We start from the raw sequence: 16,307 nt of genomic DNA, 5'->3' as shown, positions 1-16,307 counted from the left end.
CGAGATTCGAGAGATGAGATTTAATACCGGTAAATTAATTCTGTGATTGTAATACGTAGCGAAAGCCCTTTATGATCTGATTAATTAATGCATTGCTGATTGATTATTGTGTTTTACCCTGGAATATTGTTTATTAGTGAACCTATGCCCTAGGCTTTATTATTATTGATTTCTTCCTTAATTATTCTCCTTACTCATAATCTTCGTAGTATAGACTTTTATTCACAAAAATATTGGTTACTTTAATAATTTAGATTATAATAATTAATTAGGAGTAGAAAGATCAGTTTCCCTGTGGATTCGACCCTACTTCCCTATCTGCATAAGCTAGTGGACTTAGGTAATTACTTTTGATTAGGTGATACGACTTTAGCCTGTCAGCGACCAATGAAAATAATAATCAGGGGGGCCGAAATAGTGTGAAAAAGGGAGGAAAATTTAAAGTTGATGCTCTAACTCTTTTGACTAGTTCTATGCAGGCATTGACAAGCAAGTTTGACAAGTTCCAAGCGGCATCTTCTGGCTCACCTGAAACTTGTCAAATGTGTAATGTACAAGGTCACTTTGCACATGATTGTCCACAAAATTCAAATGAGATGTCGATCGAGGAAGCCAATGCATTCTACACTTCAAATCCCAAAAGGCCATATAACCCTTGCTGATGATGGAGAACTTTGTTACCACAACAAAAAATTCCATCCAACAACTACAACCTCAGAACAAGTTCATGGAAAATCAAATAAGTCAACTTGCTCATCAAGTTGGCCAATCTTTAAAGACGTCGGGCGCTTTTCCGGGTCAAACAGAGCAACCACCAAAGGGGCATATGAATGATGTGACTTTCAGAAGTGGAAAGCAGTTGGAAAATCCTCCCGTGAAGGAGCCATCAAAGGAGGTTGTTGAAAAGGTAGTCACAAAAAAGAAGGTGGTTGATGGTAGTACGATTGAGGGAAAGCCAAAGCCATTGACTCCACCACCGCTTGCTCCATATGTGCCACAAGTTCGTTTCCCGCAAAGGTTGGCTTAAGCTAAGTGAGAGAAAAAGTATGGAAATTTCTTAATATTTTGAAAAAGCTTCACATCAACATTCCATTCTTAGATGCAATATCCGAGATGCCATCTTCTGCAAAAATTTTAAAGGATATGCTCTCTAATAAGAAAAGGCTAGAGGAGAATGCTACAGTTGTGTTGAATGCAGAGTGTATTACTATTTTGCAAAATACACTTCCCAAGAAACTAGGTGATCCAGGTAGCTATTCAATTCCAGTGAAGCTTGGAGGTATAGTGATTAACAAGGCACTAAGTGATCTTGGTGGAAGTGTGAGTCTTATGCCACTCACTATTTGCAAGAAACTTCAAATGGGTGAACTAAAGCCTACGCGCATATCTCTACAACTTGCAGATAGGTAGGTTAAATTTCCTTTGGGTATACTTGAAGATGTTCCTCTTAGTGTGGGAAAATTATTTATCCCATGTGACTTTGTTGTGATGGATATGGAAGAGGATGCACATGTCCACATCATTCTTGGTAGACAATTCTTAGCCACTGTAGGTGCAATCATTGATATGAAGAATGGTAAATCACTTTTGAGGTGGGCGACGAGAAAATGGAGTATTCACTCTTGAATGCTATAGGAACTCCTTCCATGGAGAGACTATTTGTCATGTAGATGTCCTTGTGATTTAGAACGTGAACAACTTCCCTTGATTAAAACGGATGATGCACTTGAAACGGTGTTGGTGGGAGTGAGGAAGATTGGGAAACAAGGGAGTACACATGGCTACTTAAGGAAGGAAAAGCCAATCCAACCGCCGTAATAGTGAAGGAAGTCCTTTGTTCATCGAGTGTTGGGGAGAGTACTATGCCTCCCAAGGTAGAGTTGGAACCCCTTCCCTCTACTCTTAAATATGCATATCTTGGTCCTAATAATACATATCATGTTATTGTTAATGCTGAGCTTAATAACACGAAATTAGAGCAACTGCTCACTGTTTTAAGAAAATATAAAAGTGTTATTGGGTACACCATTGATGATATTAAGGGTATTAATCCCTCATTTTGTATTCATAAGATAATTCTTGAGGACGATCATACCTCCTCCATAGAACCTCAAAGATGACTTAATCCAAATATGATGGAGGTAGTTAAAAAAGAGGTTCTTAAATTGCTTGTTGCAGGAATAATTTACCCTATCACAGATAGTAAGTGGGATAGCCCTATACAAGTAGTTCCAAAGAAAGGAGGTATGACCGTTGTCAAGAATGACAAGGGTGAGCCAATCGCCACTAGAACCACTACAACAAAGATAGGCTTTAGCGGCATTTTTTTGGGGCTTCAGCAGCATTTATTAATGCCACTAAAACCTTTGCTTGAAGCAATGTCGGGAGAAGTATTAGCGACATTTATACAATATGTCACTACAGGGTAAAATAAATGCCGCCTAATCCAATTTTTTTTATTATACTAGTTCATACCTCTTTTTTATACTATATATGGCTTGATATTCATACAACACTTAGTAAATCTTATAATTAACTTAAAATTCAAAAGTTCCAATGATTGTAACACTACCAAATATTATTATTTCATCCATAAACAAAATGAACAATTACATCATATTGAGTAGCCTCAAATGTGTTGAGTTACATATCCTAAACTTATAATCTAAAACAAAAAACCCATCACCAACATCTAAAATACACAAAAAATAATTGTCTTGATAATGTCTTGGAACTTTGTTGAAGGATGACAAACACAAAGTAGCAAATTGTGTGCTGAAAAGATCTGGAAAAAAAATTAGCGGCATTATACTCTGTAATTTGTAGAATATGAATGACATGGCTAAAAATAAAAAATAAAAACAAGATACAACCAATTGCAAAAACCACCATTAGCATGAACAACAACAGCGGTAGCAGCTCTCGAGATCCCACATTCTCACCAAATATAATATGAAATATTGTACATGTTAACTTATCTAAAAATCCAAATAGAAAAAAATTCAGAAAAAATGAACAATTCTAATTTAATTTAAAATTCAGAAAAAAATAATTCTAAAATATTCAGCATCATCAATTGAAAACAGCAACCTTACCCATTTACTTATAGTGTTAAAAAATAAGTTAAATAGCTCTGATAATCAACAAGAAACATCAAACCATTAGAGAAATAAGCATAAAACAAAAATCGGAAGAAAAGAAAGATAAATTCACAAAAAAAATCTGAATTTCCACCATTAAATCATTTGATGAAAAAGCTTAATTTCTGCCATTTAAATTGAAAAAAATACCCTTCAAATTAGTGAACAAAATAACCCAAAACCTTAAATCATTCAATTATCTCTGCCATGAAGGTGTAATTGCGAGAGTTACCTCAATTTTCACGCCTCCTCGCCACCAGCATCGCCATAGTTAGAGAGACAAGAAACCCTAATTTCTCTAATTGGGCAATTTGAGTTTAAGAATTAGGCATAACACTAAAACACAAATTGAGCAAAAAAAAATTAAAAAAAATGAAGAAAACCTGAAATAGGAGGCGGCGTTGCGGTGCGATGGTGTCGTACAGTGTGACCGAGCAGCGTTTGAAGGGTTTTGATGTCAACGGCGGGCCGCCATGGGCTGAGGGAAAAAGGGACGAAGTGTATAAGGGAAATTGAGGAAAAAAGGGTTAGTGAGAGAGTGAGGGATGAAGGGTGTGAGTGAAACAGAGGAAATAAGGGGTTTTGAATTTTGGGGCAGAAATAAAAGGCGCGGACTAAGAATCTTATACAATTTGGGCCTTTAGTGACATTTAGTAGAAAATGCTAGTAGTAGAAATGCCGCTTAAACAAAAGATGTAGTGGCAAAATTTTAAATGCCACTAGATAAATTCCACTAATAGTTAAATTTGTTGTAGTGAACTGTTACAGGTTAGCGAATGTGTATTGATTATAGGAGGTTGAATAAGGCCACCCGAAAGGATCATTTTCCACTCCCCTTTATTGATCAGATGCTTGAACGTTTGGCTAAGCATTCCTTTTTTTGTTACATGGACGGATATTCTGGTTTCTTTCAAATTCCCATCTATCCATGCGATCAGGAAAATACCACTTTCACATGTCCTTATGGCACATTCGCCTATTGAAGAATGCCATTTGGATTATGTAATGTTCCAGCCACGTTCCAACGTTGTATGATGACAATTTTCTCAAGTCTTATTGAAAATTCAATGGAAGTCTTTATGGATGACTTTTCTGTTTATGGAACATCTTTTGATGTATGTCTTGAAAATTTAGAAAAGGTGCTCCATAGATGTAAAGAAGTCAATTTAATTTTAAACTGGGAAAAATGCCACTTTATGGTACAACAAGGAGTCGTGCTAGGCCATGTGGTATCACATAAGGGTATTGAGGTTGATAAAGCAAAGATAAAGGTCATTGAGTGACTACCCCCTCCTAACTCTGTAAAAGGAGTTCGGAGCTTTCTTGGTCATGTAGGAATTTATCGACGATTTATGAAAGATTTTTCGAAAATCACTCGACCTCTAACTGAGCTTTTGGACAAGGATGCCCCATTTGTATTTACCGATGCTTGTCCTAAGGCTTTTAACAGGTTGAAGGAAGCTTTGATCTCCGCTCCTATTATGCAACCCCCGTATTGGACCTTACCATTTGAGATTATGTGTGATGCTAGTGACTATGCGGTAGGGGCTGTCTTGGGGCAACGAAAGGATAGAAAACTTCACGCTATTTATTACTCTAGTAAAACTCTTGATTATGCTCAAATGAATTATGCCTCAACTGAAAAAGAGATGCTAGCAGTAATTTATGCAATAGAAAAGTTTCACTCCTACCTTGTTGGTTCGAAGGTGATAATTCACACAGATCACACTGCATTGAAATATTTGATGACTAAAAGTCACGCCAAGCCGCATTTGATTCAATGGGTCCTTCAATTGCAAGGTTATGTCATCGAGATAAGAGACACGAAAGGGACTAAGAATGTCGTCGCATACCATCTTTCTCGCATCCTCCTCGATAAGGGGGATGGAGATGACCTCCCCATCGATGATTCTTTCTCTAATGAACATTTATTAGCACTTTCTCAAATTGAATCACCTTGGTATGCTAATTTAGCTAATTTTTTGTCCACAGGTACATTGCCTCACGGTTACTCATCTAATCAAAAGAAGAAATTCTTTTACGAGGCGAGGAGACATTTTTGGGAGGATCCATTCTTATACAAACTATGTGCGGATGCAATGATAAGACGATGTGTCCCAAAAAGTGAGGTAAGCAATATTATTTCACATTGCCATGACTTACCGTGTGGTGGATATGCAGGTCCTACGAAGACGGCCGCGAAAATACTGCAATGCGGTTTCTATTAGCTAACCTTATTCAAGGACGTGTATTCATATGTTAAGGAATGTGATCGTTGTCAACGGATCGGTAATATTTCAAGGAAGTACGAGATGTCACTCAATAACATACTCGAGGTCGAGTTGTTTGACCTGTGGGGGATAGATTTCATGGGACCATTCCCTTCTTCCTATGGAAATCGATACATTTTAGTGGTCATTGACTATGTCTCAAAGTGGGTTGAAGCAATTGCTACTCCAACCAATGATGTTCTTCTTCCTATGGAAATCGATACATTTTAGTAGTTGTTGACTATGTCTCAAAGTGGGTTGAAGCAATTGCTACTCCAACCAATGATGCTCGTGTGGTAAGTAAGTTTTTCAAGAAAGTTATTTTCCCTCGTTTTGGTTTACCACGTGTGATTAGTGACAAGGGAACACATTTCTTGGAGCATCGATTCGAAGTAATGTTGAAGAAGTACGGAGTGCAACATATGATTGGCATTGAATATTATCCACAAACTAGCGGTCAAGTTGAAGTGTCCAACCGAGAAATTAAATGTATCTTGGAGAAAACAGTTGCAAGGACTAGAAAGGATTGGTCGACCAAGATTGATGATGCACTATAGGCATACCGAACGGCTTTTAAAACGCCAATTGGTACAACCCCATATAGACTTGTGTATGGAAAGGCGTGCCACTTACCTATCGAGCTAGAACACCGAGCTTTTTAGGCTATTAAGAGCTTAAATTTCGACGCTCAAGCAGCGGGCAAAAAGAGATTGTTACAATTGAATGAGCTCGATGAGTTCCGTCTTGAAGCCTATGAAAGTTCTAATTTGTACAAAGAAAAGACCAAAAGGTGGCATGATAAGGGTCTTGTGAGAAGAGGATTTAAGGAAGGATATCAAGTCCTTTTATTCAACTCTAGATTGAAACTATTGTCCGATAAGCTTCGTTCTAGGTGGTTGGGTCCATTCATGGTTTATAAAGTCTACCCCTATGGTACTATTCAATTATGGAACAAAAATGGTGGTACTTTTAAGGTGAATGGCCAGAGATTAAAACACTACCGAGTTGGTGATCCAATCAATGAGAGAGCAGACATCACGCTCTCAAATTCGGCAAAAGAAAGTTGAGCAAAAAGGTGGTCGAGCTTATGACCATATAAACAAGCGCTAAGTGGGAGGCAACCCATTCATTTTCTTCATTTTATTTTCTTTTTTTTATTCTATTTTTAGTTTATTAACTCTTTATTTTGATTTTGTATTCAAAAATAAATAAAATAAATATATAAATAAATAAGCGGGCTTAAAGTTGAAAATGCTAGCCAGGCATGCCCATGCCTCTGTGCAGCACGCCAGTGTCATCTTGGGAAATTTTAAGGAAAAAGTTTCTAATCTTGGGCATACCCATTCCCAAGGGTGGCATGCCCATGTCTCACAATCTCATTAACAACTTGAAGGGCAATCCAAGATTGCAAACTAAAGGCTCCTTCTCACATATTTTTTTTCTCTCTCCTCTTCCACCATCACACACACTCCCCTCCTCTTTCTCAATCCCGTATAACCCCCTCCTACCCCTCAAAACTCATCAAATTTTCACATTTTACTCATCGATTCTTCAAGAATTTTATCCTACTACTATTACTATATTATCTACCAAAAATTCCCCATCTAAACTCACCATTAAACCCCATACTCATCAAAGTTCGAAAACCCTAACTTTTCAAACGAATTTAGGGGTTTCCTTTTGGGTTTAATTGAAGCAATTTGGTGAAGTGGGAAGCATCTCAAGAGGATCAAGGCTACACAGTACAATTGTTGACAATTGTGGTTATTTTTAATACCCACTACAACTTTGGTATAATCTCTCCACTCACTTTCTCTCTCTTCAAGTTTCATGAATATTACTTGTGAAATTGTTTGGTAAACTTGTTAGATTGTGATTCTTGTGGGTGAACTTTGATTATTTCTCTTATTAGTGTAGATTTTGGGTCAATTTTGTTGAGTAATTTGGACATTTGTGCTCTAATTGGGTATGTAGATGATACTTTCTTAAGAATTATGAATGTGGTTGAATTTGCTCAATTGGAGTGATTATTGTTGTTGATTGTGGGTGATTGAGGGTTTTCAAGTAGCTACATGCTTAGTAATATTGGTTTTTCATTACTTATGAAGCATGACTATTGTATTGATGATTCTTGTTGGATATGGTGCACTAGTTGACTTTATTTCACAACTTGAATTAATTTAGAAAAGTCAAGCATTATGGTAGTTCTAGGTTACCTTGATTGTTTCCTAGTGTGGAATTTTTGTTGCGTTCTCTTGATTGTTTGTTTTTTTGGATTGATTTTGGGCATATTTGACTTGACTTAAAACCATGGCCTCATCTTCCAGTCGTAGAAGAAACCAACCATGAAACACATCAACCTCCAATCTCCGCAATCCACCATCACAACAGCCACGACCATCACCACCTCAACAACCACAACAAACACAGCCCCAACAACCACGACCACCACCACCAATCCAAGCACCACAAATAGACACATATGGCATAAACTTTGGTGACAACAAGAAATACATGGAAAACTTCCTACGTATTCGCAAAAGACCCATCATCCCTACTAGATTCTTTGATTTAGATGCTACCACTACTTTGGATGTGAATAATGAAATTCAAGGGTTATTTGCACGGTCAGGTTGGGGTGATTTTCTATCTAAGGAAGCCGATACAAACTCTAACATCACCTATAAGGTCCTTTTCCACTCTTTCGATTATCCGTAAGTCAGACTTCTACAATCCTAAGGCAATCAAGTTCAACTACTTCGGGCAACGTATACCCCTAACCACAAAAGAAGTAAACAAACTCCTAGGTTTTCCTAGTGATGGGAAATTAGGTCGACCTCACCAAACTAGGCTAGAGGGCTATGATGATAGAGCCTTTTGGAGGGATCTTACCGGCCTAATGCAATACGACCAGAGTAAATCTAAGGTTTCTTGCCTAATCCACCCCGTGATTCGCATTATTTGTCAACTCCTTTCTTGGACTCTCTTTGCTAGGAATAATGCCGGGGGGGTTTGCTTGGCTTTGCTTGGCAAAAGAACTATATTTTCTATGGCACATGGTAGTTAATTCTGTTTGAGACATCCAGGGAGATGAGGATGTTCTTGAAAGGACCCTTAACCCCGATGCTTGGTTCATGGATTATTTGCATGTTGTGGCTGAGGGGTCGGGTGAAATTGCTATTGTGGGGATGATTATTTTACTTGTTATTGGCTCTAGTGCTAACCCTGCAGATTCCGAAAGGTACAAGGTTGCTGGACACACCACATTATCTTTCAAGTGCATGACGACAATGAACTGGTTGCTTACACGGCGTGGTGGCCAAGGCTACGAGTGGCTAGTTAATCGGCCAAGTCTAGCAAGCCTGCACCGTATGCGTATCTACCCAATGAAGGATTGCATAAAATTGTAGGTTCTGGGACTTGGATTATCCCTTTGGATTTTGCTTGGCCTCCCCCACACCCCGAAGGTGATCCATTGTCGGTGGGAGGCGGCCCAGTGCATATGGAGGAAGATGCCCCCGTAAATCAAGGTGCTCAAGATAATCAACAACCACCGGCTTTGGAGGAGCAAATGGTGGATTTGAGGACTGATATCACTACTATGAGGTCCAATGTCGAGGGCCTAAGGAGAGATTTAGAGGAGAAGAGGATGGGGTACAACAACCTAGTGCAATCTCAAGACAGCATGGCCACCTCCTTTGATGAAATGAGAAGTCAATTCAGCACTATGTAGACAGCATTTCATGACATCGGTGACATGATGCGTTGTTATTTTAAGGGCAGTTCTAGCTCTACTTCGAGGTATGATCCCTCTTCTGGCCAATAGGGCCTAGTTTTCTCTTTCCCTTGCAAGTTTTGATCGATATATGTTCTCATTGAGGACAACGTGAAGTTTAGCTTGAGGGAGGGATTACTATATGCTTGGTATATATTAGTTTGTTTGCTTTTGGCTTTCTCTAGTGTCCTACTATGCATTTACATGGTTTTGCCTCAATGATGATATGTGATACATGTGAAATTTTTATGAAAAAAAAAACTCGTTTTCGAAAACCCATTAACTAATTGACTTGGAGTTGAACTTGTTTGTGGCTAGAATGGTCTCCCCGCTCGACTGATATGAATAACTTGAGTACCCATGTGAGATTTTTGAGCCATATTCGACTTTCACATCTTATTTCAGTCTCCTTCCTTTTATGTGTGATAGATTTCCTTCATGTAATTTGATTCTTGGGTTTGCTTTGCGACTATTTGAGACTTTTTGATGCAATATGGAAGAATGATTGAATTTCCTTTTAGTTAATTAGAGCCTCAACTTCTGGGTTTGTGATTTTTGTTCTACTTTTTTTTTTATTTTACATTAACTCTTAGGGAGAACCAATTTGAGCCTTGATTCCCTTCTTAGATGCCTTATATTATATGCCTTAGTGCCTTTTTGTAGGTTTATTTTGATGGAGAATCATTGTACTGTTGATGTCCCTTTGAGTCGTGGTACTTTCAATTTGAAAAAAAAAAAGAGAAGAAAGAAAAGAAGTTGAAAAGAAAGGAGCGGAAAAAATATTTGTTTACGCTCTAGGAAAAAAAAAATGAAAAGTTGAGTTGAAAAAAAAAATTGAAAAGTCATGAAATTTGAGCTAAAAAGTGATGAAAAAGAAGGGCAATATTTGTCATGAAATTGTGTTTGCCTTCAAAAGAAAGAAAAAAGTAAGAGAATTGAATTGTGTGAATAAGGGGTTTGTTTGTGTGTTGTTTGGAGGATATAAGGTTGGTTTGAACCCGACATTTGGATATGTAGTGGAATTAGGATTTTTATTATTTTTTTAGCACCACATTCCCAAATAATGTCTTCTAACCTTGTATAACCAAGCCTACCTATAGACACCCAAATGTGTCTCCCCAAAACCAAACCCAGTGATGAATACCTTTCACGTCATTTGATTAATCGAACAAAGTGAAAATGTGAAAAGTCTAGTGATGCAGTTGTTTTTATTAAAATATCTCTCTTTCTGTTTTTGAAAATATTTCTTTTTATATACTCTATTTATGAAAATAGTCAGTCCAGTTTAGTTTGGTCCATGATAAGGGTCCAATAATAGTGTAGTTGGATCGGGCTTAAAAAGTGCTTTCCAACGATACATTATAAGCCCAATTCCGAAAAATAATGAGGAAGTTGTGGTCAAAATACTAAATTGGGCTCAAAAAGAATTTTATATGTGGCCCAATGATCTAGAGGAGGGCCTATTAATTATTATTCCTAAAGTTATTAGGATTGATTTTAATCTTATATAATATCTAGAAGGTTCTTTTAAATTCTGATAGAATTAGGATTGATAATTATGAAAGGAATGGTGTCCTTCGAACAAGTGTATTATAGGGCCATAGGGCCATGAATAAGGGGAAGCTTGGAATATGGGAGTAAGTGGGAGAGGACATGTGGCACAAGGAGAGTATTGAGTGGGGAGCAAGTATGGTCCCCTACTCTCCATGTGGTCCTCACCAACCCATCTCACATGGTAATGCCACTTGTAGATTTATTATTAGTTTGCAATTTTAATTTAATTTAACTTTAAATTAATTTGTGGAATTTCATGATCCCACATTGATGGGATAGAAATTCCCACTCATATTTTCCTCTATAAATACCAAGCTTTGGGTTTTGGAGTAAAGTGCTTGAGTGGGAGTTAAAAAGAGCATTCCATAATTTTTGGGAAAACTCTTAAACTCACATAACACTCGGGTTTAGGTCGGACCTTGCTAACCCCAAGTTAGTAGACCTTAAAGTTGTGTTCGCCCATTTGTGGGTGGATACCGTCGGAGGCGCGGCGCTTGACGTGCTAGTAGCTTTCAAGTAAGAGCCCCAGGTTTTGGGCGAAGCTCGCTTCGAGGGTAAGATTCGTTATCTTTTCTTTGTGAATATTTATGCTTTGTGATTTTAATTATTGCGAGTTTTCCTCGGGAGGGGTTGTTTCCGCGGTGAGTCAGACTCACCAAACCCCAACAGCGGTATTAGAGCCCCGCTCGTTTATTTTTATAATCATGTTTTTCAAGGTTTATTTTTTGGCTTAATTTTCTGGTTTATGTTGCTAATTAGATTAGTAGCTCGGTTTTATTTATTTAATCCCGTTTTAATGTCGAATTTGGCCCAGAACCCAGATTTTCGCCCAAGACTAGTGAATTTTGGGTGGAAAACGAATTCTGGAAAGGTTTTTACGCCGTTGGGACTGTGATTTTAGCCAAATTCTAACCAGAAATGCCTTTTTCGAGGGGTTTTTCGTTTTTGACGAAAAATTTTAAGTCTTTTCTAACCTTGAAATCAATGGCATAAATTGTTGATTATATGGTTGATTATTTGCATAATTTTCTGCACTTTTATGTCCCCTTAAATCACACTTACTTGGTAGTATTTGATGCTTAAAGGTTGATTTATTTTCACATAATTGCAAACTAATTGCTTTTTAGTGTGAAAATATTATTTTTGAGGCTTCCTAAGTGTTAAAGATTCAATCTTTATTTGTGATAAGTGATTGAAACTTTGAAAACCACTAAATTCCATGTTATTTTGAGTTGAACTTTGTTGTTTTAATCATTTTGAGTTGATTAGAAACATAAAGTTTTGATTTTTGTGATAGAAATTTGGTTATCTTCATGTTGGAAGACATAATTTTCAAGGATTCACAAATTTTAGATGTTGGAATTTTCATTTGAACATTAAAGTTCATATTTTTCCAACTTCCCTTTACTTTGTCAAATTCTCAAGTTTAATTTAAATTGATTAAATTGAAAGTGAGAAATTGCCTCAATTTTATTTTGCACCAAGCTAAACCAATTTAATTAAAGATGGTTCTTGGAATTATATTGGTTATTGCACTTTGAAAATTTTATTAAGTTAGACTTGTTTAAAATTTTACTTTGCTCACTAAATTAGTTCTAAAATTAATTTAGAATTAATTATTTTTGTCTTGCGGAAATGGGATCAAATCCCAAGGTAGTGGCACGCAAAACGAGCAATGCACCACAATGGCGAGCTGGGCTGCACAGCAGCCCGCATGTGGCTGCCACATTGGTTGCGCCGCCTTGATGGTGGGCCACACGCGCGGCAGCGGCCACGCACAGCAGCAGCCACGCGCGGCTGTGTTGTGGCAGCGGCTTGCGGCCGTGTGCCGTGGGCCGTATGTTCGTGGTCTTGGCGTGTGCGTATGCTTGGTGCGGTGAGGTGATTAGCCGTAGTAGGCTTGATGTTAGTTATTTTGTCTTTTATTTATTTTAATTAATTTTGTTCATTTTAATTAAAATTTGGGAGGCTAGGCCTCGGGTTTTTGAGCGGCATTGGCAAAATTTCATTTTGACAAATTTGGGTGCTACCGACTTAATTAATTGGATTAATTAAGAAAATGCGGAATTTAGTGGGAGCTTCAATTATTAATGACATTATTTATATAATCGGTTAAACAACTTTGACTAGTTTTAATTAGGCGTGTTAATCGGATTAACCGCCTAGATTAGTTACTAGTGCGCGCGTTGTTTGAATGCATTTTACTTGTTGTTAATTTTGTAAATTTCATGGGCCATTCACAAATAGTGAATGGATGAATGGAATATATATATTCTCTCTCTCTCACAGATTTTATGAAATGGCAACTAGTGGGACCCGACTAGGATAGAAAATACGGACTACGTGCCGTTATGTATTTTTGTAAATCTAAATACGGTCTACGCACCGTTAAGTATTTTTGTACTTTAATATTTAGATTATTCCTAGTTATAGACACTAGTTTTTGCATAGTTTGGTTAAGTCTTGAAGACGGCGTATCTTGGAAGACAAAGCCTTGAAATGCAAATGAAGACCTTTTGAAGATATGAAGATTTCAAGGGGTCATGCTAGTTGCCAATATGCATCTATTATTTCGCTTTATATTTTATGGTTATATATATATATGTGTGTGAAATATTCGTTAGATGCATGTTTAGGTTTTCATGATGTTGCGATGATTAGTTAAGTTCACTTAAATCAACCAACATAGAAATCCTAGGTCCCTAATAATATTGAGTAAAACTTGCCTTTCCAAAACAACACTTACTAACCGGACGATGGTGATGGTAGGCTACGCCAAAGCGAGGTGCCATCACTCCTCTAAGGGGCATAAGGCACACCGGGTGTGCACGTTGGTTTTGGTTTAACTCATCGGTATGAGTGAGGAGTCCTCACATACCGTGGCAAAAGAGATACATCGTCAAAGATGCATTAGATGCGACGATTGTCTAACCAAGAGTGGCTTAGAGCCATTAGCAAGGCAATGCTTACCGAGAAAATTGAGTGTTTAAGACAAGCCAAAGCATGCTTAACCACTCTTTGTTTCTTCGGATCTTGGAATCGCCTTATTTTCGCCAAATAGGGACAATTTTTATGCGTAAATAAGACGTTTAATAAGATTGAAGTTTGCATGAATGCTATTAAATTTCAAACTTATTATGTTCTTGATAAATGGTTATACTTTGCACTCATATTCATAGTACTCTAAATCAAATAATATTGTTTCCATGATTGGTAAAGGAAATCCTTGAGAATAGTTCTCAAAGACAGGAAAAGCATTTCTAAAATACAATTCTCATAAATGACTTTTATAACTAAGTCCGAAAGGACGGTTGGAAATCATGTAATCAAAATACTAGGTAGTTTTGATAAAACATGAGGTATTGAGTTGAAAACTCAAGATTGTCAATGTTTGACAACCAACGTATCTTTTCGCATCATACATAATTGAGTAGGACTCATTGATGTAGTAATTCGAGTAAGAATTAATGGAAAAGATGGAACTTTGTTTTACGGCGCACTAGGTGCTTGATTATGCCTAACAAAGTATAAGAGTCAAGGTACTTAAAGAAATGATTCTTAAAGTAAGATTATGAGATATTGTATGATAAGAAATATAGGAAAGAAGGAACGAAGAAAAGGAATTAGATTTCATTTCAACTCATGAGTTCATGTTATTGTAGTTTACTTAGCAATTCGTTATCTTCACAAGTATCAGATACTGAGTGTTCCACTATGATAGTGACCTCAAACTATTGAAGTTAAGCTAAGTTATCGACTTACAAGCTTAGAATGAAGCAAGAAGAGCTACATCAGTTGTAAGGTCGTATGTTTTGTTTAAAGACGTTTTAAGCCAAAGGCTGGAACAAGTAATGGTTATTATGTTCCATAATCAGCAATTGATCCGTTTACACACGGAAAGACTCACATTCAAAATAATTAGCAATGGTTGCGAGATTTATTTGAATGGCATGGCTATCCAAGCGTTGAGTCAAGAATGCTTGATTATAAACAAACATTTCCCTAACATGATAAACTCACTAAGCTCAAGTTATGGGCTTGATTTGCGTTATAAACATCTTTAGAAATGTCACATCGACAAGAACGTACTCAAGGCTCTATTAGATAGGCTCTTGATAGTTGCTCGAATTGGAATCGTTCTAAGACAAGAAAGTCTTACTTGTTGAAACCGACAAAGCAGAGAGCTATTGTTCTCGGTATAGACAATTGACTCCGAAGGCTAAAGAGGATTCAATTACTTCAACGTTTCACAAAGAATTTGAAAGGATATGGCTATATTCATCAAATGTGAACAAACTTGACTTGAGTAGCTCAAGAGTTCAGTGAAGTACATAATCGACTTGGCAAGATATCAAAACGTCTAGATTAGATCGAGCGATGTTTGCTTGAGCCAAGCGTGACTATCTCAAAGTTATGAATGGAAAATTTCATAAATAACTCCACAAAGAACATGGTGTGTCTTCACGGATACCTCGGTGTCATTTGAAAATGACTCGAACGATGATGGTTCACAACCCTTCCTATAAAGTTCTTAAAGATTTGCACAAATGTCTAATGTTACACTAAACAAAATGTCGAAGCTAAGAGAGGACGCCATATTTAGTTATAGATAGAAATAACTTCTAAAAGTCTTTTCAAGTATATGTCTAAGGCTCTTAGTCTCAGTGGGAGTTCACTAGCTCAGTGGGAGCAAAGTGGCTCAGTGGGAGCTAGGTGACTCAGTGGGAGCTGAATGGCTCAATAAAGACTAAGATAGCTCAAGTAGGAGCTAACTGTTTGTTTCACAACAAACTTTTACCCAAAGACAATATACATGTCTCTTTGTAAGCATTCAAGTGAGACTACGGGTATTACCTCCACATCCTAATTGAGGACAAAAAAATTGTTTGTTGCTCTAAGTAGTGTCTTTTTGGAAAGTAACACGTTTCCAAAACGACAAGTGGGAGGAAAATGAACTCGATGACCATCGAGCTTAGCAACAAACTAGAACTGTGAATCTCGGAAGACCTTAAAGGACTTCGTGATAATGCTTGATCAAGAATACTCAAAAGGACTTTATAAGTGCCTTAAAAGAGAATTCATTACTCACAAAACATTAAAGATGTTGGAGTAAGATCAACATAATAAAAGGGCTTTGAAAGCGCCTTAAAACTCAGTGTTTGATGCAATTACCCCGTATAGGTATAGAATTCACCAAAGGCTTGGATTGAATCCTATAAATTTTCTATTAAGTTAGAAACAAACCTAAGACTTACAAGCATACTATTTACTATTATATAGTAAAGGAATAATGTCTTGTAAGATAGCTATGACAAATCCAAATTCCGAATAATGGTTAAAAGCCATGAAAATCCGAAATAGACTCCATGTTTGAAAATCATGTTTGAAACTTGATTAATCTGCATGAAAGGTGAAAGACCCATCGATTGCAAATAAGTTTTCAAGGAGAAAACTAACAAATGTGGAAATGTATATGCATACATAGCTAGATTGGTTGTAAAGGATATAATTAATTTTAAGGAGTTGATTTTAATTTAATCCCATTCACCAATCGGAATGCTCAAGTCT

At 37.1% G+C, this 16,307-nt stretch overlaps 1 protein-coding gene across 1 annotated transcript; it reads left to right on the top strand.

Annotated features, from left to right (window-relative positions):
• Window positions 1-1,113: 1,113 nt before the first annotated feature.
• Window positions 1,114-1,818, top strand: LOC145584073 (uncharacterized). The gene is made up of 3 exons (XM_081641012.1): window positions 1,114-1,406; window positions 1,452-1,576; window positions 1,688-1,818. Exons 1-3 carry the CDS (start codon window positions 1,114-1,116, stop codon window positions 1,816-1,818), a joined length of 549 nt encoding a protein of 182 aa, XP_081497138.1.
• Window positions 1,819-16,307: the final 14,489 nt, after the last annotated feature.

This window comes from Chenopodium album, chromosome 16, assembly GCF_948465745.1.
Source record: "Chenopodium album chromosome 16, dcCheAlbu1.1, whole genome shotgun sequence".
Lineage (NCBI taxonomy): Eukaryota > Viridiplantae > Streptophyta > Magnoliopsida > Caryophyllales > Amaranthaceae > Chenopodium > Chenopodium album.
The sequence above is the reverse complement of the archived record's forward strand: the minus strand, read 5'-3'. Positions and strand labels throughout refer to the sequence as shown.

Bases quoted from the DNA above. Each gene is read 5' to 3' on its own strand.
- LOC145584073 (XM_081641012.1), top strand. From the start codon at position 1,114: ATGCCATCTTCTGCAAAAATTTTAAAGGATATGCTCTCTAATAAGAAA. The intron at 1,407-1,451 runs GTAGGTTAAATT...TGTTCCTCTTAG, and splicing joins TCTCTACAACTTGCAGATAG to TGTGGGAAAATTATTTATCC. The intron at 1,577-1,687 runs GTAAATCACTTT...CTTGTGATTTAG, and splicing joins AATCATTGATATGAAGAATG to AACGTGAACAACTTCCCTTG.